This window comes from Protobothrops mucrosquamatus, unplaced genomic scaffold (assembly GCF_001527695.2).
Source record: "Protobothrops mucrosquamatus isolate PMUCROS unplaced genomic scaffold, P.Mucros_1.0 scaffold1151, whole genome shotgun sequence".
NCBI classification, from domain to species: Eukaryota; Metazoa; Chordata; class Lepidosauria; order Squamata; family Viperidae; genus Protobothrops; species Protobothrops mucrosquamatus.
In genome coordinates, this window is record NW_015387366.1 from 420085 (window position 1) to 447151 (window position 27067).

The 27067-nt window shown below is 36.5% G+C and overlaps 1 protein-coding gene across 1 annotated transcript in view; it reads right to left on the bottom strand.

Moving 5' to 3' along the window:
- SLC1A1 (solute carrier family 1 member 1) overlaps positions 1 to 27067 on the bottom strand; it is a 47790-nt gene that overhangs the window by 8288 nt on the left and 12435 nt on the right. The window contains exons 2-7 of the mRNA XM_015820624.1: positions 26411 to 26551; positions 3958 to 4050; positions 2790 to 2904; positions 1955 to 1997; positions 1164 to 1268; positions 503 to 687 (exon numbers count right to left, since the gene is read on the bottom strand). Of these exons, the coding sequence (XP_015676110.1) occupies positions 503 to 687; positions 1164 to 1268; positions 1955 to 1997; positions 2790 to 2904; positions 3958 to 4050; positions 26411 to 26551 (682 nt within the window). The remainder of the gene's footprint in view (positions 1 to 502; positions 688 to 1163; positions 1269 to 1954; positions 1998 to 2789; positions 2905 to 3957; positions 4051 to 26410; positions 26552 to 27067) is intronic.

Below are 27067 nucleotides of genomic sequence, written 5' to 3' on the forward strand. Positions count from 1 at the left end.
TGTATCTATAGAAATCATTCAACTATGGCTACTGATGAGTAATTTATCTCATTAATTTCCATGCATCTTTTCTAAGCGGGATCAAACCTGCATTTAATTTATAATTCGGAACATAGGTTTTACTGAAATACTAATTACTTCTATTATTTGATGACCATGTTAATTACGGTAATTCAGCTTAGCATGAGAAGCAACTTCTCAAAATGATATATTGTTTGATCAAACCATTCAAACTTCCAGGTAGATACTTTATTTTGTATTATTATTAGCTGAACTGGATCCTTACATGTATTTTAAATTATTTAGATACACATACACACATATGTCCCATATGTAGCTACCCAATGCAAAACATTCAAAAGGTGAGCTTTGCAAAGTGCACGAGCAAAGCAGCCATATCTTCTCAAAGGCTGGCAGGCTTTCTGAAGCCTTTCCCTGCTTTGGGATGAAATGTACAACCAAGTTGTAAAAGGAATTAATGAAAAGATTTTCTCCCACTTACCACATAATTATCTGAACTATATACATTGTGGCATCGTTCAGAGCATTGAAAAAGTCCACCAGCACTTGTCCTTTTTCTCCCATTTTCCCAATAACGATTCCGAAGACAAGACAAAAGACTATCAATCCGAGCACATTAATACCATCCGAATACAGGCCCACTATTTTGTATTCTTTAGTTTTGTTCTGTAGGTTGAGAAGGAAAGACGGAAATGCTCAACTAGCAGTAACATGTTTTGCAAAGATGAAGATTAAACAAACTCTTGTCTGGGTGCAACTTAACTTGCTGGGGATTTGTTTGTACTTAATTTTTTTGACTATATAGTGTCATAGCTTGATCTTAAAGGACTTTGATAACAGCTTTGCTAACAACCAGGGCAATCCATTCAAAAAGGGTGGAGTTTGATCATGATACTCGGCCCACCTTCAGGCAGATATTGTCCCCCTCCAATTTCTTTTATTAGCCATCATTTTAACTCGAATTTCACTACACAAATTATTTTTATATTATTCAGTAGATTATACAGCGAATGCTGTATAATACACAATAGCAACCATTTTATAGGAATCATCTAATAATATCTTAAATACTAATAGCAATTAAGGGTCCAAGAGTCTTCCTGTTTTGCCACAACAGAATGACACAGTTGCCTTCTGTTTACCTGTGAAGTCTCAGTTGGCATTATAGCTGTGATTGGTTCATCTGTAGGAAAGGTGCCATTTTTATCTGCGCTTGTGATTTTTATTTCTTCACGTTTGGTCTTATACTGGAAGGTAAGAATACATGTGTTGTGTTAGTGGAGAATGATGAAGGAAAAGCGTATTTTTAAAGCTCTTTTTAAAGTTTGTAATACATAAGGATTTACACATACTACTACCACTTCTAAGACACTATCAGTACCATGTCTATTTTTCTCTTATTTTTTTAAATGTGAGAATACAGAGCTTGTTACACATCAAAAACCTAAGAATCTGGGTATAGGGAGTAGACAGGGAGCCATAAGAAATTGATAACTTATGAGTATCTAACTATCCAATGATGATTGGTTCTTGCTTAAAACTAGGGATTTGACTGAGATGCATTTTCTAATATTAAGAAAGAAAAGTTAAAGGTGGTGGGATATTTTCCTAAGATACAAAAGGTACAGAGTCCAGAAGAAATCACATGGATGTTTATTGACTGGCAACTAGTGTTTCACATTATCTCCTCAACATTGATTATTGGAAACGGAAATGGATTCTTAATTACAAAATTATGATGTCATATTTCATGATTACATAATTTCATTTGATTTTTGTAAACAAAGCTTATTTGAATAAAAAAAGTTATTTCTTTTGGATCAGGATATAAAATAATAGGTAATAATATACAGTCCAATCATTACATAACTGTTTAATGAAGATGCCAAAATTTCACAGAACTTCTGTTAATAAATACAAAAATAGAATCTACCTGTTGGAAGCAGGCCTGAACAAGATTTTCTGGGAACATATTTCTGTAAAAGGATTAAAAGAGATAATTATGTAATTGTTGAAAATATATTCAAGGAGCATGAGGTATTAAGTCTTTTTCTCTTACTTGAAATCTTTGAACATATGTATGTCCTAATTACTCCTTAAGTTTTGGCTTAGTTATTTAACTGTTCAAGATATGAACACTTAAACTACCTGGATCTTTTCTTTGTCCTGTACTTTCTCTCCAATATATTACCTTAAAATTTCAGTTTATAGGACTTTGTGTTACACAAAAAGCAAATTCCAGCAGGTAAGGGAGGAATCATTCTATGAAATAAAAGAAAAAAGCAGACACGAAGAAAGCAGAAATATACTACCTTCTGAACTGAACAGCCCTGCATCTTTTCTACAATTTTATAGCAGATGTTATTCTTTTTTTAAAAAAACAACAACAACTGTGGCTTAAATTGGGAGAAAGTCATTTATTCTGCACTTTTAATAAATAAATGAGGAATAAATTCAGAGCAAAACTGAAAAGCAGGTTTACCTGATTTATTTTCTTTATGAAGAAACATTCTGAAGCAACTTTCTGAAAACATAGGGGGTAAAGTAAAATTGCAAAATGGGCTATATATTTTGGAATGGGAATGGAATGGAATGGGAATTTTCATGGGTTCTATCAATTACTCGGAGATTCTCATTATCTCCCTGTTCATCCATGCCACAGCACAATTCAACAGGGTCCTCGTCTCTCAGAAGAATATTTAGAGGGAGGTGTTGGCATTATTAAATTTTTTAAATTGTGAACGTAATCCATTGTTTTACAAACTCACCTAATCAAGTCTAACATGGCATCCACTGTAGACACTTCCGGTGTGCTACCCACCCTGTCAATTTCATCAGCTTTCTGGGATACTCCTGGTTTGATAGTCACAACCAATACAATCCCTATAATTGGAGTGGGGTTGAGGGTGAAGGGCAGAGAGAACACAGCCTGAACAAGTTGAAAACGTGCAGAAAACATTTTTAAAAAGATTACAACATAGATATATAAATGAAAGATGAGAATTATGCTTGCCCTAAATTCAGGCCTTGGTTCTTCCAAATATGTAACTTATTATTTTCTGACATATAATCAGTGGTGGGATTCAGCCGGTTCGCACCACTTCAGCAGAACCGGTAGCTAATTTTTTGTTGCCCAGGCCCAGAATGGACTTCCAAAAGCGGCATCCACACACAGAACCGGTTGTTCACATATTTGAATCCCACCACAGCATATAATCAATGCTTTATCTTACAGGTTAGGAATCCTACTGGTTATTTACAGCAGACAGGAAAAAAAAGGGTTTCAGCTATCCTTATGGTTTCCCCTCTGTCAATTGGTAAAACCATTACAAAATAGCCATGTTGCTTTCCACTTAGCTTTTATTGTGCAACCATCTTGCTTTTTTCACAAAACCTTTAGCAAGCTTAACAGTAATTTACTTCAGTTAGTAATCCTCACAATTTTCAAAACCTTTGCTTCTTCTTTTTTAATCAGAAAGGGTACTGATTTTGATTGATAACATTAGAAGCCTTCCATTTAGAAGTACCCGACTTTTGCTATAGTATATGTACAAGTTACATAATGATTGGACTAACTATCCCATTTCTGTACCATAACTTGATAAAATCTCTTTCAGGAAGCAAAACGAGGAGTTGTTACTTCCAAAATAGATATTCAATCACATGGTTAAATATTAATTTTGATAGTAAAGAGAAACCTGTATGCTTGTGAAATGGCACAGGAAGACTATAACCTGGACAAGACGTTCTAGTTCGGGTGCAATCTTTTACTGTTTATCATGACACTCTAAGATGGATGATATCCAAGTTTGTTCTCTGTAAATCGAAGTTAGACAAAAATTGACCATTTATTGCTAGTTTGCTAACTTATTAAAAATGTCCCACTACATTTCAAATGTAAGGATTTAATTACTCAAGGTTTGAACTACTTATTACCTAAAATTACAGCTAAGGCAGTAGTGAAGAAGTAGTACACAACTGCTCGCAGGCCAATCTTTCCAGAAACACTGGAGTCCAATGCAGCAACCCCTGGGAAGATTTTAAGGAAAAAGAGAATTTTTAGTGTATATATTTATAAATAAACGCAACGTGATATAGTTGTGATATATTTAACTGCATTCTTCATCTTCCTATAATAAGAATTACCTTTCTGGATTGGGTCATAAATCCAAGTAGACTTGCACTCTGCTTCCAATATTTGCTGACTATACAATCAATTTTAAGTTCACAAGCAGAATATTATGGCTATCATTCTTGCCTATCTCTTGCATGGATAATCAAAGATACATTGTTCTAAACAGGGGGATCTGACTTGACTGTCAAATCTAATACTCAGCTCTCTTTCCTGTTGTATTCTAGTGTATCTATGAGTGTGCATGTGCACTTACAATATGCATATTTTATTGTTTGAGGTAAATACTATCCCTTTAACCTGCTGGGAGAAAAGCCAACATTTTTTTAAAAAAATCAAAAGACCCTTAAAGAAATTTAATGCGATCAGTTATTATGAATCACAAAATACTTAAATCAGAATAAATGTGCTGATCTTTGAGTCTATATATTCCCATCATGCTATTCTTCAGGATAAGCTATACAGGTAGTCTTCGATTTACAACAGTTCATTTAGTGACTATTCAAAGTTACAACAGCACTGAAAAAAGTGACACATGACTGTTTTTCACATTTACGACCATTGCAGCATCCCCATGATCATGTGATCAAAGTTCAAACGCTGGGCAACTGACTCATATTTATCACGGTTGAAGTGTCCCGGGATCCTGTGATCACCTTTTGTAATCTTTTGGCAAGCAAAGAAAATGGGGAAGCCAGATTCACTTAACAATCATGTTACTGAATTTACAGCTGCAGTCATTCACTTAACAATTGTGGCAAGAAAGGTCATAAAATGGGGCAAAACTCACTTAACAAATCTCTCATTTAGCAACAGAAAGTTTGGGCTCAATTGTAGTCATAAGTTGAGGACTACTTGTATTATATTAAATTTAGTAACAGAGTCAAAAATAGTAAAAAAAAAATTAAAGGCATGAGGCACAAACATAAGGGAAAAAATAGCTAAACATGGTTTATAGCAACTTGGTTATTCACAGTTATTCACAATACCTCTTCATACCTTTCCATCTTCATGTCCATACCATGCCATAAACCGTTTTAAATATTGTCTTTTGTATTTCAAACTTGTTACCCCTCAATTTTTAAAGATCTCATCAATTTCTTGGTCTTCTCTTCCTCTAAAATCCATTCACTCTTCCTTTACATTGTTGTTTTTTGCAGTCTGATCTTTTGCAGTTTGATTAATATTTTTTTCCTATATCAACAATCTACCTCAATGTACATATTTCATTGTGGTAATTTAGTTTTGCACTTAACCTATATTCATTCATCATTCATTCTTCACCCAACTCCTCTTGTTTGGCCTTATTCTTAAATGATTTTCAGTCCATTCAGCTTACTTTTAAGTTGATTAACCAACATAACCAATTGACATGATCAACTCTCACTTTTATTTAACAAAGTCGGAGAAGAACACTAATGCACAGTCATAATTTTCCTTCTTATGACAAATATTTGTTTCTCTCAACAGACCACATACTATTCATTACCTTCCTACCATATTTGCATGTCTAAAAATTTCTCACTCATTTTCTCATCTTTAGGAAACATCTGACCAAGATATACACAGCAATTTATATGTAAATTACTATTGTTTACCACATTCTTCCTGTTGAGCACAACAATCTTTGTCTTTCATACACACTAATTTTAGGTTCATACTCCTTGTTAGGTAAATTGTATGATGTAATGTCTACTGCAGATGGTTCTCACTCTAAATATAGCATTATTTGCATACAACAGTGTATACATATTTATGCCCCCAACCAACATAGCTCTAATATCACCACACATGTTCTTTTTGCCACTGTCCTTAAATACATTAAAGTAACATCATACATTTTTATCTTACTCTCTACAAATTTCTAAAACGTTCCCTCCAATATTCCATTTCATCATTTCCTTTTTAAATTCAGTTACTACAGTGGAGGCTGTGTGTTTAGCCCTTTGTCTCTGTTTTCCAAACATTTTATTTCTATCATAATTATACAGATATTTTAATGCACATTATACATTCTCGTTTTTTGCAGCAATCAGGCTTTAAATACACTTTTCTCCTCTACAATTTAACTTCATCATTCCACCAAGCATCTTTACCCATACTTTCTATTACTGTAAAGTTCTCTCTGTGTATGAGAATAGGAGGGTGACTTTTGTTGCAACAGACCAATATGGTTGCCCATCTGGAAATCAATAAGTTTTAAACTGCCTAAGAGATCAGAGAAATCATTTTATAAACCAGAATATTAGTTCATCTATATATCCAGTAAAATTGCAGGTAGCAAGTTACTTAGGTGTCTGTTAGTCAGTTTTTTCTTCATAAAAAACAGAATAAATTAATTCAAAGCCCAATCAAGTAACAAATGTTGTATTAATTGTTTAAAACTAGTTTTTTTTTAAAGAAGGAAACAAACTAACTGCACTATCACTCTATTTGTTGTACAATTAAGTACATTTGGCTTCTTTTGTATTAACTATCTTGGCCTTATCTAGCCCTAATAATAACAAGAACCCATCGGACACACCATATGAGTATTATTCGCTTCTACCATCTAACTCTACATAAGACTATAGCTGGTCCAGAAGGCAGCGAGGCAGGCAGTAATGAGTATGCCACAGTATGCCAATTGACACAACTGCTCTATGAGTAATACTGACTTCCAGATGCAATCCAAGGTGCTGCTTATTACCTATAAAGGATATAGGTAAAGAGTTTGAAAAGGGTCTGGCTACCTGGGGAACTGCCTATCTTTTTCCCTATCTGGTAAGATTCGCCAGAATGGGAACACTCTGGATTCTCCCAAATAAGCAATGTCACCTAAGGGAGCCTTGGAGGATGCCTTCTCTGTCACAGTGCCTGCATTGCCCTAGAGATCTGTATAGCTCACATCCTGCTTATGTTCCAAAAGATGCTGAAAATGCAGCTATTCTTCTAAGCCCTACAGCAGGGTAGTGGCCATTTCAATTTTTTTATGTGGACTCATTTTATGTTGCATGCCATCTGTTTCTCTATTTTATTGTTCTGGCTTTATTATTATTTTTATTGTGTAAAGGTCCTGTAATCAACCAAAATCAGGAGTTGTTGAAATCTATGTCATACATAAATTAGTACATTTTAGTCTAGGCTTCTTTTGTTGATGAGTGCAAGTTGCCACAGAGGGACTAGATTTAAGGCTTAATCAGGTAAACAGTTTGTAAACAGATTATCAATCTCTAGGAGAGCTGCTATACTCTTTTGGATCATAGAGGCAATATTGGTGGATTGGGCACCATTACTAAGGATTTTCAAGTATCTTACGTACTCGACTATTTCACTTGCTTAGTTGCTTCGTTCTCTATATGCCATTTGTGGGTTTTGGTACTCTTATAGAAAATCATAACTTTCATTTTTGATGATTTATGACAGATTCTAACTCCCTACAAAACTGAGCCAAGATTCTGAGGAACTTCCTGAAGCTGACTTGGTTCAGTGAAAGATTATTGCAGTATCTGCATGAAGTAACAACTGCTCACCTGTCAACTTTGCATGTGCAAATCCGGCTTCTATAAGTGTTTTGTCAAGGGATTTAGATAAATGATAAACAAAATAGAGCTAGGAATATATTCTTGCTTCACTCTGTTTGCAGGTGTAATTAAATTTGGCAGCTCTCCTATGCAACACTGGACCCTAAAACTTGTTGTACAAATGGTATATTAGTAACATCAAACGTTGGTCAATGGTAGGATTTTCAAGAGTATCCCATATGAAGGCTTTGGAAATCAAATAGAAGATCACTCTAAAAACAGGGATTGCTAAACTTCTTGCCATTACACCTCCCTTTAGTGTAATCTTAATGTATATACCTCCCCTAAAAATCAAACACCAAAATGAACAATGAAAATAAGGGAAACTTGGGGAAAGATGGATTTATTGTAACAATATAAATAAATGGTGGGTATATACCACAGTTTGGGAAACTCCGTTCTAAAGTCTAACAAAGCAAAATTATCACATTTCTGGCTACTGAAAGACAAGAATTGTTATGGTGATTCCCCAGCAGAGCATCCTTTTCACATCCATAGGAGCTACTATGACAGTGTTTCTCAACCTTGACAATTTTAAGGCATGTGGACTTCAACTCCCAGAATTCCCAGCAATGCTGGCTGTGGAATTCTGGGAGTTGAAGTCCACATGCCTTAAAATTGTCAAGGTTGAGAAACACTGTACTATGATGTCTGAAGTCATCTTGCAATCTGATCAGCTTGAATTGGTAGGTTGGGTAAAAATTCCAATATAAGCTTTTTCAGTACTAAAGATATATTAAAATCTGGAAGCAAAAAAGGAGACACCTCAAAAGTATCTATATTTGCAATTGTTCTCCATGGCTGGTAGACAAGTCTATCGTTTAAAGCATTAAGGCTCCACCTCTACACTGCGGATGACAGAACGATGATATAGGTTTATTATATGAGAAAAGCCACAGCAAAGCTATACAAATTTCAAGGGCATAGCCATAAAAGTGGCTGTAAAACTTCCTGACTCTTGAAATAATATATTATGCATAATTCTTTTCAGCGGGTGGCATGCTCAATAGAAGATAATTAGAGCCTCCTTACCAGCTGGCATGAGGACAGAATGTCAAGAAATTATGTATTTATTAATTAATAATTAATTGATATTTGCTGAATTACTTACATTCTCAGTGAACACCAATGAACAGCGATAAGGCCATGCTTAGTTACCAAATGCCACTTGATGAGGTGATCTGGCTGAGCACACCTAAAGCTTGCAGAAGCTGAGGCAGGTGGAAGAGAGGCCAGGAAGAGGCCCAGAGACAGGGATGCAATCAGGCTTAGAATTGCCTAGCAGGAAGAAAATTCAAAAATGGCCAAATTGCTGGATCTGGCAGGGACAGCCATCAGAGGCCCAACAGGAAACACCACCAAAGGCATCCTGTGGTAGTAAGTACTGTAGTAGTCGCTGAGGTCCAGTGGCAGAACAGTAGGGGACACAGCTGGCCTTACCAAATGTGCCCCATGGTTGAAGCCCATCAAAGAGGCCTGGCAGCAAAGGGATTACCAGAGAGGTTACAGTGGAAATGACCAACCAAAAAAGGCTTGTCGATTGAGAGCAGCTGTCACCTTCCACACATACTCAAACTAGCTAGGATGGCTTCCTTGGCAAAAGAAGAGGAACAAAAAGGAACAAAGCAGTAGACCACAGAAGGAGATATTGCATGGTAGAGCTTATACCTGGCCTTATGGGTCCAGAAGACCTTGTTAAGCTTTTAAACATGTCAAGAGTAAATAAATCCTGCAGGTTCAAGAAGGGAGCACAGTTTGGGATAGTCAGTGTAACCTGTAACCTGTAAAAAGCAGTTCAAGTAAGGATTATGCTGGTAACCTATAACCAATTTGTTAACTTCTTGGTTCTACCTGTCTGTGTTTGATTCTGTTTTATGTCAAACCTATGGACAAAATGCCAAAATGTGACTAAAGAAGTTCCAGTCTCATATTTCTCTTTTTTTCAGGAGGTTGTGACTTGTCAAAATAGTGTAGAATTTCCAAAGCTGCAACTGTCAGTTCTACCTCTGAGGATCTTGCAAGGAAGACATTGTCACAATAGAGAATTAGCTTCTCTATTGTGACAGAAAGGAAAGGTTCTCTGAATTCCAGGGGTTACAGCATGGATGTCAAATTCGCCACGTCATGTGACATGTCGCGACGTATCGCGACTCTTTTTGCATTGCTGGCAATGGGGTGGGCGCGGCTTCGGTATGATGAAACCGGCCCCTGGGGCGGCAGTTTGACACCCCTGGGTTACAGCAATCAAAACTGAGATCCTTAATCGGAAAAGTAACTTGATAAACAATCATGGTTTGGAAATCCATTGCTTTATACTGCTCTGGCCAAGTCAAGCTTTCCCCTAAAAAAACCTCAACAAGAATGTTTATCTGCTACTTGACAGTTAAGGGTCTTACTTAATTGACCTATTCACAATGTACTTGTAAGCTCCATCCCATCTAATCATGCCACTGGGTTTTAACTAGAACAACTGGGATAGCGCCACTAGATTTCTGTAACTTGTTGAAAGATCTTGTTTATCAAGTTGCTTTTCCACCATCTCAGCAGGGAGGACTACTCCCAATTATACCTGGGCATCACTGAGGTGGCGATATTTATTTGTTAATCCTACTTGCCATCTGGCGAGATAAGAACAGCTCCATTATAAATGAGTTATGATCTCCCAGGGTGTTGGCTCCTTCCGTATGATGGATAACATCAGGATAAAAAGAAGCTTCAGTCCTGCAGTTCATCACATGATTTAGTCTTACATGAAGGAGGGGCTTCATGATCTGATCAGGGCAAAAACCTGAGTCTCACATAGAGTAGATTCCTAGTCAGGCTCCTGAGTTTGCTTCCCTCCAGGAATTTGAAAACCTCATAGGAACCTCAGGAAGCAGTCTGTCAGAAGTGAGCAGAAGAGTAACCATTTCACATAGAGCTACTTGTATTTATTTATTCCAGACAATCCACATTCTAGCATTGAAGAGAGATTCATTGTTCCTACCAACCTGCTAGAATCTCAAAATGCTAGCTTGGATCTGAACAACAAGGCTAAGCAGAACAGTGTATCATACAAAATATGCCAGGCAACCTCATGAACTGCCAAGAACCAAAAGTTTTCACTTTTCTGTATTTTTTCTTCCCCATTTATTAATAAATGGTTCCATTAGATAAGGTTGATATGCTATTTGGGAGCCTATAACTTTAATAATGGCATTCAAAAACAAACTATGAGTAACTACAACAACTTTCAAATTTTACAAGGATTTTTCAGTCAGAAAAAGGATATATTAAATATCAACTACTTAAAGGTAGTCCTCAACTTATGACCATTTGTTTAATGACTGTTTGAAGTTACAACAGTGCTGAAAAAGTGACTTATGACTTGATCCTTGTATTTATTATCAGTGCAGTGTCCTTGTGATCACATGATCAAAATTTGGGCACTTGACAAAGGGCATGTATTTGCGACAGTTGCAGCATCTCAGGGTCATGTGATAGCCTTTTGTGACTTTCCCAGCCAGTTTCCATCCAAATAGGGCAGACATGTCAAACTCGCGACGTCACATGACATAGCGAGACGTATCAGGAGAGTTTTGCCATTGCTGACAATGGGGTGGGCGCGGCTTCCGGATGACGCGTCTGGCCCGCGGGCCGGCAGTTTGACACCCCTGAAATAGGGGAAGTCAAATTCATAACCTCACAGTTATTTGCTGAACAACTGTGGCAAAAACAGTAGTAAAATCAGGTGCATCTGGCTTAATGACTGCATCATTTAGCAATGGAAATACCAGTTTCAATTGTGATTGTAAGCTGAGGGCTCTCTGTACTGTCATATTTATGTAATTATTATTTTTCTACTACTTTGATGATTTTTCAAGTGTATACATTTTTATATGTATTCCTATAGGCAGCAACTTTTTCAAGTGGCAAAGTTCATCAAGTACTTAAATTATAATAGCCAAATTCTTACTCCCAAGTCTCATGCCACAACGCCAATTTATAATTATGTAATTTGAGACAGCAGCTAGAGATCTTGCAAGATCTTGGTACGTCACTGCTTTGGAACAAACTCTAACACATTAAATCAGTGCAAATCTCCTAATTCCACTGCAAAGAAAAGCTGTTAATCCTTCACACTACTAGTTATAAATCTGCTTAGAAGTGCAGCTGTTTTTGAACTATTGCTGCAGTTCTGTTTCATTCCCAACCTGGATTGCACACACACAAGCACCATTGCAAATGTATTATTATGGTCGCATTTCTTTCAAGAATAGCTAAAATTTATGTTTTACTTACACATTTTTTTTCTTTCTTTTTAATCTTTAGTTATACCAATGCTGATTTGTGGCACTCTTCTTTTATGTTACAAACTATATTACACAAGAAGGTAAAGACCATCCTGTCTTATTCTATCCTCCAAACCAAGATCAACTTAATAGGATATTTGAATTGAACGGAGGCATTTGCCAGTTTAGTTTAATGGGAGGTTTCTGTTAGGCTTCTATCAACAACTTAAAACTGGAAGAAGGCAGAAGTAGGCTTTGAAAAGTACAATCATCTGCTAAGTAGGTTAATTGTAAAAAACAAGGAAGCTGTTACACAAGATTTCCAGAGACTGCTAAGCAACAAATGCAAGCCCTATTTATAATAAAAGCAAGGTGTATATTTTTGTCTTGTCCCCAAGGGGCAATGGGTTACAAAGTGGAAAGAGGGGCACATAACTAAGGCAGAATATTAGCAAATACCCCGAGCCTGCAAAGATGAAGTGAGGAAAGCTAAGGCTCAAAATGAACTAAGGTTTGTGACCAAAGTCAAAAATAACAAAAAAAAGCTTCTTTCAACATGTAAAAAACAAGAAAAAAGTGAAGGAAATGATTGGTCCATTAGCAGAGGAAAGTGGCAAGAAGGTGACAAGCAACAGGGAGAAAGCAGAACTATTTAACTTGTTTTTTGCATCTGTCTTTACACAAAGAGAAAAAACAGACCAACCTATCAAAAATAGTGCCATAAAAAACAGAATAGAAACACAAGTTAAGACAGGCAAGAAAATGGTAAGTGAGGACCTGTCCAGCCTAGACGAGTTCAAATCACCAGGACTAAATGGATTACACCCCAAGGTTTTCAAGGAACTGGCAGATGTGATCTCAGAACTACTGAACTATATTTTTCAAAGATCCTGGAGCACTGGGGAACTACCAAAGGATTGGAAAAGAGCTGATGTAGTTCCCATCTTCAAAAAAGGGGGAAAAAATGGATCCAGGAAATTACAGACCTATCAGCTTGACCTCAACACCTGGGAAGATTCTGGAAAAGATAATCAAACAACGAATCAGCGAACACCTAGAGGCAAACAAAGCCATTACTAAAAGCCAACATGGGTTTGTCAAAAGCAGGTCACGCCAGACAAATCTTATTGTATTCTTTGACCAAGTGACAAAATTAGTGGATCAGAGAATGCTGTGGATATAATTTACTTGGACTTCAGTAAGGCATTTGATAAAGTAGATCACAACCTACTACTTGATAAGATAGAAAAATGTGGGTTACACAGCATCACCACCGGATGGATTCATAGCTGGCTGACCGGCCGTACTCAGCGTGTGGTCCTCAACAGTGTTCCAATATCTCAGGGGCTGCCACAAAGAAGAGGGAGTCAAGCTATTCTCCAAAGCACCTGAAGGCAGGACAAGAAGCAACAGATGGAAACTAATCCAGGAGAGAAGCAACCTAGAACTCAGGAGAAACTTTCTGATAGTTAGAATAATTAACCAGTGGAACAACCTGCCTCCAGAAGCGGTGAATGCTCCAACACTGGAAGTTTTTAAGAAGAGACTGGACAGCCATTTGTCCGAAATGGTATAGGGTTTCCTGCCTGAGCACGGGGTTGGACTAGATGACCTCCAAGGTCCCTTCCAACTTTATTATTATTATTATTATTATTATTATTATTATTATTATTATTATTATTATTATTATTATGAAGCTGTAGTGGATACTATCTGTTCCTTGTTTTTCTAACAAATTCTCCTTATTTCAGGTTGTTTGTAACCGAAATTGTGAGGGTGGCGCTCAAAGTTTTTTCTATACAATAGGAGCAAGTTAAGTTGAATCTTCAATGCTAGACGCTCTATATTACCGGCTAGTGCATTAATATATTGCTTTACAGCAGGGGTCCCCAACAGGTCTGCAGCATTCCAGCAAGCGGGCCGCACAAACAAACAAAGCTCCATCCTCGGGATGCAAGCAGTATTCAAAACCACACCCCCTTTGGTCCACGGAAAAACCTTTCTCCATGGCACCGGTCCCTGGTGGCCAAAAGATTGGGGACCTCTGTTTTACGGGGTCAGGCATTAATATTTCAGCATTTTAAAAGCCTCATTTAATTCAAAAAAACCTAAGGTTGAATTTATTAAGTACCAACAATGAAGAATTAATGGAGCAAACTTCAATTGTGCGTAATGTGAGGTAGTAAGATATTGTTACTTTGAATATTTTTCTTCATGAGAACTTTCTACCCACTTCTCAAATTAGGATTTTAATTTTTCATGTTGAACTTTGTGACTTTTAGGCAAGTTTGAAATTAAATTTAGCTGCTTTCAGAAATTAAGCACTGAAGAAATCTGAAAGTCATGGCTGCATAGGAATCAGCACTCTTCTTTCCTTTCTCAGACAGTTTAGAGAGAGCAGAACAAGTCACTTAGCTGAGAGAGAATTTGATAAAATTCATTTCTTTCTTGATTCCATTTTAGCTCATACAATAAATCGGCTCTTAAACAAAACCAGTAAAGAACTGGTCTGTTTTAGTCCCTCTGATACTACAATATTTGATTGTCAAACCATTGTCAAACTATTTCTCTATAGAAATAGATTTTATATTGCATAGTTGGCCAGTTATCAGGGCAGATATACAGGTTGTGCCATTTGCTTGAAATCAAGGCAAAAGATAAGTCCTTAAGTAGTTATGTTACTTTTTTTGTCCATGTGGCTATTACTTAATCAAACCACATATGTGATGCCCATGTATAATCTTATTCATAGATGTTTGTCCTCCAAATCTGTAAGAGAGTTCACTGTTGTGCTACTTCAGAATACGTTAATCAGTAAAGAAAAGCCACTGATATGGCACGAATCAGCTGTTAATTGGAATTATCATCCTACTCCACATTAAGGTGTGACCTACAGTATATAACAAATAAGAATATGGATCTGCGTCTTTTTTTTTTTTTTGCAATCTTAATGTAAGTTGTTAGTAGATGTGTAGTTGCATCTAAGATATTACTACATTTTAAACAGAAAAAAAATAGTCCAATCTTTTAACATCTTTATTGTGATTTTAGACCGAAGCAATACATTTTGCTGAAAATATGATTTGAGAGGCTGGTTCCTCTTTAACAACTTCTTCTTTTCTTGAATGCACAAAAGGGAGCTACAATAAATCTTTAAAAATACTGAAGTGACTTATAAATCATTAATAATATTCTATGGAGAATAGAGAACAAGGGAAGAAAGAAAACAAACAAATTATGGAGGGGGAGATTTTGTTTTCCCCATGTTAAGAACAGGCACTCTATAATCCCTGAATCTTTTCTTTGTAGACCTTGAAGAACTGGTGGCAATTTCCCACTATTTTGAATCAGGAAACATTTAAAACAATAGCACAAGCCCTACAATAGGTCTAACATCATTTTAGAAACTGAAAAATCCTATCACTCTCTTCAAGGGGGAAAAAAACATTTCCATCCAATTTTCATCATTACTGTGGCCTTCAGATTCCCTTCCAAATGTAAGGCAGGTTACCTGAGGAACTGCCTCTTCCCAATTATATCCAACCATCCAGCAGGTCCAGCAGGAGAGGCATTTGGTGGGTCTTGTCTGCAAAACAATTCAATCTAATGGGCCCTAGAAGATGAGCCTTTTGTGCCACCATCTGGAACATTATCCTTCCAAAAGTCAGGCTAGTCAAAATATTTTTGACCTTCCAGATAACACTCAAAATGTGATGTTTTTCAGCCTGTCTGGTGGTGATCCCCTGGTAATACGGAGCCTGACGTCGGCTACGTTCTATGTAATATTTTCCTACTTGCAAACTTGTTTTATTTGTGGTTTTTTTTCAAATGTTTTTAACTGGTTTTGTAGAACTTTTTAAACTGTGGGTTTTATTGCATGCTATTCAGAGTTACTTTGTGTAAAATGGGTAAGTCAGAGACAGTAGTAGAGAAAGAACTGGAGAAGATACTGAATACAAAGCCCTGCAAATAAAAATAGAACAACTGTGGCAAAAGAAAACAAAGGTAGTACCGATAGTAATAGGCGTCTTGCTGCAATCTCGAAACAATTGGAACAACACTTGAACACCATCAGCACTGACAAATTCACCACAAGTCAATTGCAAAAGACAGCTTTATTTGGAAAAGCTTACATCCTGCAACGATATATTTAACACCATCAAACATCCACATCTGTCTATTCTAGGTTCTTGGGAAGGACTCGATAGCGGGACAAAAATATTAAATCCAGTCTAAACAACTGGTTAACTATGACCAACCAAAATAATATTTATTACATTCTTTTACCCAGGCAGGATTCACATCAAAAGAAAAGCATAAATATAAAGATATAAAATTCTACCCAATAAAATTAATTCAAAACTTATCAAGCCATAAAACAAATACTGAAAACCAAAACAAATAACCCACAGCTTCCACGCATATTTAAACCAACATCCTCCAACAGTACAGAGCATACACACAAACTACCGGTGCTAATGAGATTAGGATAAAATAACTAGATCTCACATTCCTGCTAGTAAATAAAGGGTCATTAAGCTTCATTAAAGTCATAAAATATTCACAGAGGCAAAGGTAAGAAAGAAGATGATGCTAAAGTTCTGAGGCCAGATTCCTGAAAGGCTGGATATCTGGCCTGTGGAACCAAAAAGAGAAAGAAGACCCTGGGGATAATCAGGCTGTAGGGAGAGCTAAGGGGAGGTGGAGTGTTGTGATTGGTGGAATGGGACAACTTGCTGCAGCCAATTCGCCATGGCCATCTTGCTGCGGCTAACTTGCCATGGGACAACTCCACATAGGATAACTCAACATGATAAATGTTATACACCACTGTTTCTTCAACATTATTCCCATTTTTGTGGAAATGGACAATTTCTACAAAATTTATCATGTTGTATTATCACAGGTGGACTTGTCCTGCAGCGTGTTATCCGGCGGTAAGTTGGCCATGGCAAGATGGCTGCTGCGAGATGGCCGTGGCGAGTTGTCCTAGACCTGTGATTGGAGGCTCTAAATATAAGCATCAGGAGCTTGAACTGTACTCTGTCCAAATAGGGAATCACTGATGAGCTCTGTAATGTACAAAACAAAGTAATGGCATGGAAACTACATAATAGTTTGAACAGCCATGTTCCTGACTATGGTTTGAGGACAGACAAAAGAATTGGAAACACCTATTGGGAAATTATTCTTGTAATATAAGCATGAAAAAGAAAAGCACGCACCAGTAACACCATCGTTTCCTTGGTCGCCCTCCAAATACTCATCAAGTGAAAATGTGCAAAACATGCTGTAAAATCAGTAAGTACTGTAGGTACAGCTGATATCAACCAAAATCCCAATAATGTATTGTAAGGAGAGGAATTTGGAACAATATGGAAGCCATAAAAATAAATATAATGGAGAGTGGAAAAGATGCACAATTTTTGTTTTATCCATAGAGTATTTATCTTGTGGTGATAATGAGAGGACTTCTAAAATCAAAAGCTAATAAAACCTTACATCATGGCTGACCATGCACTGTCATCAAGACCCCATAGACGTGAGTATCAGCAGCATAACAATGATATTGAAAACCCTTCTCTTTTTTCCCTTATATTTTAATTGTTGTAATTTTGCTTTGTTCATCTTTTTTCTTTCCTTTTTTTTAAAACATTCACAAAGAACGCTAAATATCAATACAATGAAAGCTTTAATACTAAGTAATCAGTTTAAAATATACATTTTTATTGTACAATAAATACTTAGATGCAATCTGCAGTATCTTTTTTTATTATATTCAATTCTGGATGAAACACCTAAATAATCATGTTCATTAAGAGTGAGTTTAAATTGTAATGAATATTAATAGTACTTCTTTTACTTTTTACCTTTACTCTAAGCATTACAATGTTAATAAACTTTAATTAATATTGAACCAATTCAATATTGTAATGTATTATGTATGTTTTACAATATAATAAAAAGGAAGCATCTGTATAATAAAAAAGGGAAAAAAGAAGAAAAAGAACAGAAGGTGGAAGAACCTAATAATGCTTTGGCACAAGACTGAATAGTAGCTTGAAAGAAAGTCTGTTTAGAGTGAAGGTAAAAAGACTATTCTGTACATGTCCACAGCCTGTACATATCTCCTTGTGAACATCTAACCAGGACTCTTTGGTCTTCACAGTTACAGACTTTTGTGGTAGATAAGCCTGGCCTTCAAAATAAATTTACAACAAAGGACAACCCCACCCAGAACATTATGGTACTATTAGTAAACAAAGCAGCTAAAAAAGCCACAATAGTAGAATTTACAAAAAAGAAAGAGACAGGATGATCAAGGAGAGAAGCAACCTAGAACTAAGGAGAAACTTCCTGACAGTTAGAACAATTACGTAACCAATGGAACAACCTGCCTCCAGAAGCGGTGAATGCGCCAACATTGGAAGTTTTTAAGAAGAGGCTGGACAGCCGTTTGTCCGAAATGGTGTAGGGTTTCCTGCCTGAGCAGGGGGTTGGACTCGATGACCTCCAAGGTCCCTTCCAACTTTTTTATTATTATTATTATTATTATTATTATTATTATTATTATTATTATTATTATTATTATTATTATTATTATTATTATTATTATTATTATTAACTGTGAAGACAGTTCTAAAAGTTGAAAATGAGCTATGTGAGCATTTAACATAGTAATCATGTAATACGCCCATACCAGAAGAAAGAAAGAAAGAAAGAAAGAAAGAAAGAAAGAAAGAAAGAAAGAAAGAAAGAAAGAAAGAAAGAAAGAAAGGAAGGACAAAAGTAAATCCAGGGAATGTGAAATAACTGAAGACAATGCTAAATCAAAGGATGAAAAAATTAGACCATACTTTTAAAGAACAGAACTCCTGTGCCATTGGTGAGGGATCAATACACATATTATAAACCCCACAAAGGTGTGAAGGACAAATTAGTAAAAAAATTCACAGAGCCACGGAGATAACTCTTCCAGAAATAATTGTGAAATGGGCCCCAGTTGATGATAAATAGAGGCCATCAATAAAAGGGCCAGCTGCTGCCTCAATTTAGTACCAGTCTGAGTGAAAATAAAAATTTCCAACAGCGAAGACTGAATGAAAAATCACAACCGCCTTTCTCTCTTTCCTACATGCGAAAGCTTGACAGTCATTGTTATTACCTGAAGCTCATTAGATAGCAAGAGTGACTGACTCATTTTTGCAAACTATGTTTCAGTGACTAATGCCAGAGAGATATAAACATTTATTTATATATCTTATAAGCATGTAAGACTTGAAAACAATCATATTAATTCATCAATTAATTCAATTTTATGACTGCCCACTTGCCAGTCAACTCGAAAGCAAGCTTTTTGAAGATGTCCTCTGCGACTCGACTCGACTCGACTCCATCTGGATGATTCTTTTGACCCCTGTTTTTTTCACTTCAACTCGGTCAACCCAGATCACCAATATCACAGTCTATCTTTGTATTTCTGGTACTCAAGACCAGGGTCAAATCCGTGTCTCGGTCGGTCCACTGGAACCCGGTCAGTGAGTTAGAGTCGAGAACCTTCGTCCGTTACTGAAACTATTTCTGAAAACAACCTTGCCAAGAAAACTGCAGGAACTTGTTCAGGCAGTTGCTAGAAGTCAACACTGACTCAAAAGGTTTCCTTGTTACTTTCTGGGAGGAGGCTTCATGGCATCCAAAGCAGAACATCCAAATTCAGTCACAGTTTTGTTTCATACAGTATTAACCTTATGAACTCTCAAGCTTCCGCTTTCCACTATGTATTCAAGATGGACAGTGATTAATATTTATATGTATTTATATGTAGGGGTGTAGGTATATACATATGTTGTATGTAGCATGCTTATATATGTGTTATGCATGTGTACACTTTTGAGAGCAGGCAACAGAATTTCATTTTTAATGTGTGCCAGTGTGCCCACAGTAAAAAAAAATGACAATAAAGATTATCCATCCATCCATCCATCCATCCATCCATCCATCCATCCATCCATCCATCCATCCATCCATCCATCCATCTATCTATCTATCTATCTATCTATCTATCTATCTATCTATCTATCTATCTATCTATCTATCTATCTAAAGTGTGTGTGCATGCACACATACCTCTCATAGATTAGAAATACACAAACACAAAATACATATGTCAGAGAAAAACAGAGAGAGAGATTTATATGCTACTCCATCTCAGAAATACTCAGGAGCATACTTTCTCTTTTTACAGTATGATGACAATAGTAAAACAATTTAAGAAAAGTGCAAACTAACCATTAGAAAGAAAAAAACAACATAAAAATAAAGACTATGATTAATGAGGAATAATAAAAATACAAACAAAACCAAGGGTGGAGGTTCCAGCATATATCAGATCTTCTTGCAGGGTTTTCTTAAAAAGCTGAATTTGTACAGTTCTCCTAAAACTCAGCCAAATGGGGGCTCATTTGATCTTGAGAAATAAACTATTCCAAAGAAGAAAGGCTGAGACTGAAAATATTTGATTTCTTAGGTTCTTTATAGGGGTCCTTAGACAGTATTTGTCAGCCTTGGCAACTTTAAGATGCATGGACCAGCTCCCAGAATTCTGTTGCCTGAGTTAAATTCTGCAATCTTAAAGTTGCTCAGGTTGAGAAACACTGATCACCTAAGAGAAGGGACTCAGAGTAAGCCTGTTTTAGTCAATCTTCTTGGACAGGAGTTAAACGGTCTTGTAGCCCCAGTGGTGGGATTCAGCCAATTCGCACCACTTCTGCAGAACCGGTAGCTAATTTTTTGTTGCCCAAGCCCAGAATGGACTTCCGGAAGTGACATCCACACAGAGAACCAGGTGTTCACATATTTGAATCCCCCCACTGTGTAGCCCCCTAGGTGACAGACACTGAGCCGCATAGGTGACAACAACATTAAAGTAACCTGCCCAAAACTTCAAAAGTGTATGGGTTTTAGACATATGCCAGGAATTAGCTTGGTCAGTTCAGTTGGTGGAAGCGACCCACAGCAAAAGAGTTTTGAACATTTAACTATCTTACAATGGAGTTTTTATTAGACTCTGATTTTAACACTGTATCAAATAGTGCTGTTTGGAAATTGTTAGTCCCAATATTAGAATTAAAATTATATTATGCAAATTATAGATATAAAAACAAACAGCAATTTTAAAGGAAATTATATATTAAAGGAAAGGATTTCATTAAGATGAAAAAAAACTGTCTAAATGTGAGAAACTGAAGATCAAATATTAATGAAACTGAAGAACTCTTTTTCTGTCTTTTGAACAATGAATCTGGCTAGTAAAATATAATTAATTCTTCTAAGACAGTTGTTTCCCCCTTTTTGTAAAAAATAAAGAAAAAATTAATGTTTTTCTACAATTTTCCAAAATATTTACCTTTTAAAAACATCTAAAAATTAAATAATATGCATCGTAATGGCTGCATTAGATGACAGGATATACACTTATCTACAAATATCCATACATACCCATTCCCTTCCCACATTCCTGTTACTAGTAGAAGCAGGAAACTTGCAATCTTAGAAAACAATAGAGAAAAATAAAGAAAATGTTTCTCATCATACACCAACATTATCTGTAGACTTTTCATTTGCTGCTTAGGAGACCAGGAATTTTGAGCAGGACCACTGGGAAGACAGACCCTGTCCCACTGATCCTGTTTAACAAGGCTTGTTTCACAGTTACATGAGCAGAAAAAAAAAACCAACAGCAATCTGATCTGGTAGAAAAGCAGTCAGGATTCCTTATGCCATGAGTTGCCCATTGCTACTTTAGGCAATGCCACTTCCACACAACACTGAGTCTATTCTTAACCTCTCCAAAGCAGTTTGAAGCTGCCATTGTGATTGTCTTCGTCTCTGCCAACACTGGAACGTTAAAAGCCAGGAAAAAACATGTCCTTCCTCCATCTGATTGGCTTGGAAGTATATATAAATCTTCACCCACTGAAGACTTCCTGGAGTAAAAATTCCCTCACCATCCCCTCCACAGAAAAAGGAAAGTACTAATGTCAACCGCCTGACAAGCGATCTCAAAATCAAGGAATCTTCAAGGCTTTGAAATGCCATAAAGGATAAAACTTTATTGAGTACACATCTCAGAACTGAAGAAGCAAAACCAGTTCTGGTTTTCCTGCGTGAAAATCTGCATAGTTAACAATAGCTTCCCATAACCCCCACCCACCAAGTGTTCACATTGCCCAATCATACTTCTTTGGTTTCTTATGAAAATGATCCACTTCTCCGTCAGATACCTGCGTTAGTGACCTTGGCTCTCACGGTTCGTGGATGGCTTCTTAGACTCCTGTTTCCTTCTCACCCTTCCTACCCCTCCCCCCAGTTTTATGGCAAGTTGAGTAGTGACAGAAGTTAGCAGGCATCTTAGCAATTCAACCTGGACAACTAAATTGTAACGTCCTGTTTTCCACACCATTTTTAGTGCAGGTTTTTGTGTTTATCTGTGTTACTGCACGACAGCAAAACTCCTTGGCTGCAAATATGTTGTATGTTCACTGAATGCTATGATGAGGGCTGATACAGATTTGCAAGCCACCAACTTTTTCCAACACTCAATTGTAGAGGCTCGGGGCATATGTAAATGGGGGAAAAGAGAGAAGAAAACAAGTCCAAAATTTTGTCCAGAACAATAAATGGGCATTTAGAATCAGGATAATGTCAACATGATACTAAAAGATGAACCTCCCAACACTCCCCCCCCCTCAGTTCAGGAAATATGGAACAAGATAGAGTAATAAGCAAGTATGAGTAGTACTTTGGATGTGCCCAGAAGCAAAGGGAAAGTTCAATGCTGCATTGGTATGTAACCATAAACTAAAGCAAATGTCACGTTTTCACAGTAGAAAGATCAACATTAAACACTGAAATAAGTTAGTAAGTAAATAAAAAATATTCTAGTATTCAGCAAACTGGAATGGATTGAAATGGATCATTTCATAGCCTCAACTCTTCTACTGCAGGCAAGAAAATCACAGAAGAAATGGAGTATAGCCATCATTATTAACAAAAGGGTATCAAAGTTGGTGCTCTGAAACAATCCCAGAAATGATACAATGATCTCAAAATCTAAGGTAGCCCAACCAATATTCAATGCTCCAAATTCCAGAGGAATCAAAAGTTGAATGTGCGGCTGGATTACAGTGAGTGGTCAATACATCATTTCATCCCAAATGTAATACTAAACATTGTATTAATGTTGATTAATTCATGTAATGTTAATGATGGAAGTAAAATGGCATCAGAATATGGAAAAAAATCTTCCCAGTCTGCAGAACAAAGAGGAGACAGACTAATCTTCCAAGAAAACTTAGTCTTCATAGCATATACCGTACCTTACTCCACTAGCTTAAAAGACAAATCTATACATGGATATTACTGGATGCACACTATCAACATTAAACTGACCATATACTCTGCAAACACAGTAGAAAAAGCTCTATTCAGTCAGCAAGAACAGAAACTGGTGCTAATTGCAGCTCAGATCAAAACTCATTACGACTTAAGGAAAATGAATAAAATCATCAATAAGTTGCTACTTCAGCAATATTTTATATGATTATGTGGTAAAGGTAAATTATAGATTTAATAGATTAGATTTGATAAATAAGTGCCTGCAGAACTGTAGGTTGAAGTTCATGATAAGCAAACCATTCCTGCTGCCAAAAGATAAATATATTATCAAACATTTCTTCCAGTGCTGCCAATTAGAAGGTGCCAAAGTGGGTCAACATAAACATATTTCTAGAGACTTATACTGACATCATGCCTTTCTCTATTTCCTACCCTGGCAATCTTGTATTAATAGGCAGCTTTCTTCCATAATTCACATTTATTTGAATGACTTAGTTTTATTTAATATTTACAAAAAGGTAATACAAATATTTTTTTCAAGTAGTCATGTTAATTAACTTCAAGCCTTAATACATGATTCTGTAATTTCCCAACTCTAGAATTACTAGAGTTCATGGCCTGAATCATCTTTGCTATATAGCTTTTCTGCTTCATTTTTTTCTAATGACAGCTTTATACTATATATGGCTTCCCCCACCCAGATACAGTTCTTGTGGGATTAGTACCAATTACTATCCATTTATCAATTGTGGAGTTAGAGATGACCTTAAAATTCACCTAATCCAGGGGTAGTCAACCTTGGCTCTTTTATGACTCGTGGACTTCAATTCCCAGAATTCCTGAGCCAGCTTAGCTGGCTCAGGAATTCTGGGAGTTGAAGTCCACGAGTCATAAAAGAGCCAAGGTTGACTACCCCTGACCTAATCCATGCCCCTGCTAAGTGAAGGACTCCATCTTTGACAGATGGTCATTCTGCCTCTGAAGATCTCCAGCAAATTATCACTTCATGTGGCAACCTGTTCTGTTGCTGACAACTCATATAGACAGACAGTTCCTCCTGCTAGAACCTATTCAGTTTTAAGGGAGTTAGCCAACTGAGTCCCAATAATATTTGTTGATTGTTTTACATGGTGAACTGCCTAGAGCCCCAATAGAGTCTAGCAGTTTCTAAATCTTATAATAACAATAACAATTCTCCGTCTATCTGCTAGGACAGTGGTGGCGAACCTATGGCACGGGTGCCAGAGGCGGCACTCGGAGCCCTCTCTGTGGGCACTCGCGCCACCGCCCCAGTCCTAGGCCTTCAGCTGGGTTTTACAAAACCTTTTCGCTTTAGGCCTCCGCCGCTATGTGCAAAAAAAAAAAAAGGTTCAATCAATCAGTCAATTTCAACTTCTCGCGGGAAAAAAAAGATCTTTCAAAGTTGGAATTGATTGATTGAACTTTTTAGTCCCACCCAGTCTGCTGTTACCACTGCAGCCACGCCCACCAATGGGCCACACCCACACAATTGGCCACACCCAGCCAATGGGCCACACCACCTGGCACCCGATGATGCATAAGTGGGTTTTGGGTTGCAGTTTGGGCACTCGGTCTCTAAAAGGTTTGCCATCACTGTGCTAGGATAATAGAGAATGAGTCCACTCCCTCATCTATGGGATTAGCAATATATTGCAAGCCTTATAATTTTGTAGTTATGCTGCTCCTAATTTGCTTTCAATCACAAGGTTTATATATTGTCTTTTTTCTTTCTCTTACATCTGTGTTTTCATAAATTGCAATTTATTACATAGAATTTATTATTGTCCTTGTTAAATATTAATAAAGTTGCAGGAGAAACTAGAATCCAGCAGGTTTATTTCAAGTCTAATAGTTCCTTGCTTTATGGTAAGAAGCCATGTTACAATTTATTATACTGCACCCCTATTCCACTACAGAAAGTGTTTTATTTGAAATTAATCCATTTAAAGTAAAAATGTACAATCTATTAGTCATGTGAGACCAATAAAGACCCACCAAATTTGTATACCCCTGCTTTATCTTCTCCATTTACCAATCAATTTTTTTCTTGTCTGGAAAGGAGGAAGTTAAACTGTGAATATAAGCCTTAATTGTTTAAACTTATTCTAACCTTAAAGTCCCTGGTTATTTTAGCAGGAATAGGATTATTCAGTGTGTGGGTGTATTTCTAACACTGAGTGAGTATTTGGGGAAGAGAACTCAGATGTCATTCTACATTGAGTATTTATTTTCAATTGTTGATAGTCAAATTCCATTTTATTGGAAATATTAACAAAGATAGAAATACAGATAGTCCTCGACTTATGATCATAATTGAGCCCAAAATTTATGTTGTTAAGTGAGACATTTGTTAAGTGAGTTTTGCCCCATTTACTACCTTTTTGTCACAGTTGTTAAGTGAATCACTGCAGTTGTTAAATTAATGAACACCAGGGTCACGTGATCATAAATATGAATCTGTTGCCAAGCATCTGAATTTTAATCAGATGTCCATCGGGAACGATTGTAAGTGTGAAAAATGATCATAAGTCACTTATTTTAGTGCCACTGTAACTTTGAATGGTCACTAAATGAACTGTTGTAAGTTGAGGACTACTTGTAACAATTCCTCAAGCATCCCATTCTTGTAAAATGTGCTGTTTCTTTAACAAATTAACAAGATATATTAGAAGCTTGTTTTAAAAATATCAAAAAAACTATCATGCTATGACTCAATTAGCAACATATTTTTAAAAGGCAGAAATATGCTTTTTAGATCTGCTGGATATTTAGACTAAGATTTTGTTTGGATTATTTAGAAATCATTTCCTTGCCTTTGAAAGAGTTTGATTTTTCTTATATTTTTCAATAACACAACTTATCCTCACAAAGTTGATTCACTGGGGAACTTTTACTAAAGTAGACACAGTACCAGACTGGAACAAGTCTAAATATGTAATATTTTTAACTAAATAGTTTTTAACCTCTGTTAAGAAAAAGACAAACGCAAGCACCATTTTCCTTACCTGTTATCATGCTTGATATAATTAATGGCAATATGATGAGTTTGAGCATTCTCATCAGAACTTCTCCAGGAAATGCAAAGTAAAATTTGTCCAAGTTGGAGAGCTTTCCATATTCCCGAACAGCAAGTCCTAGTCCTATTCCTAAAATGTGAAATAAATTACAAAATAAGACATATTAATAAAAAGAGAGAAAGGAAATGAAAGATTGATTGTTAAAGACTGTGACTTTGCCCCCTCCTTTTCGCACCTCAGTCTCAAACAGTCACACTATAATTAGGGGCAGCAACATTTGCTGCCCAGATCATAACTTCATATATAAAGAGCAATTTTTAATTAAGGTATATGGCCTTACCATTATGCTTTATCATCTCCCTAGGCGTTATGTCTGGGGAAATGAATTATACAAATGTTCGGTTTACTGAGCAGTAAGATTAGCTTGATCATTTGTATTGAGTGTTATTTCCTGCCACCCATTTGGATCCTTATGTGTGTGGTAGAGATCAGAGGGTTTTGCTCAGAGCCATTAGAGAATTTAGTCATCAATATTAGTAGCCTGGGGCAGATGGAAGTAATGTTTGCCAAACCACAGAGCTTGAGAGTTAAGGATACCTATAATTACTGCTTTATCTCATAGGTTTCAGATTTTAAACTTAAGCT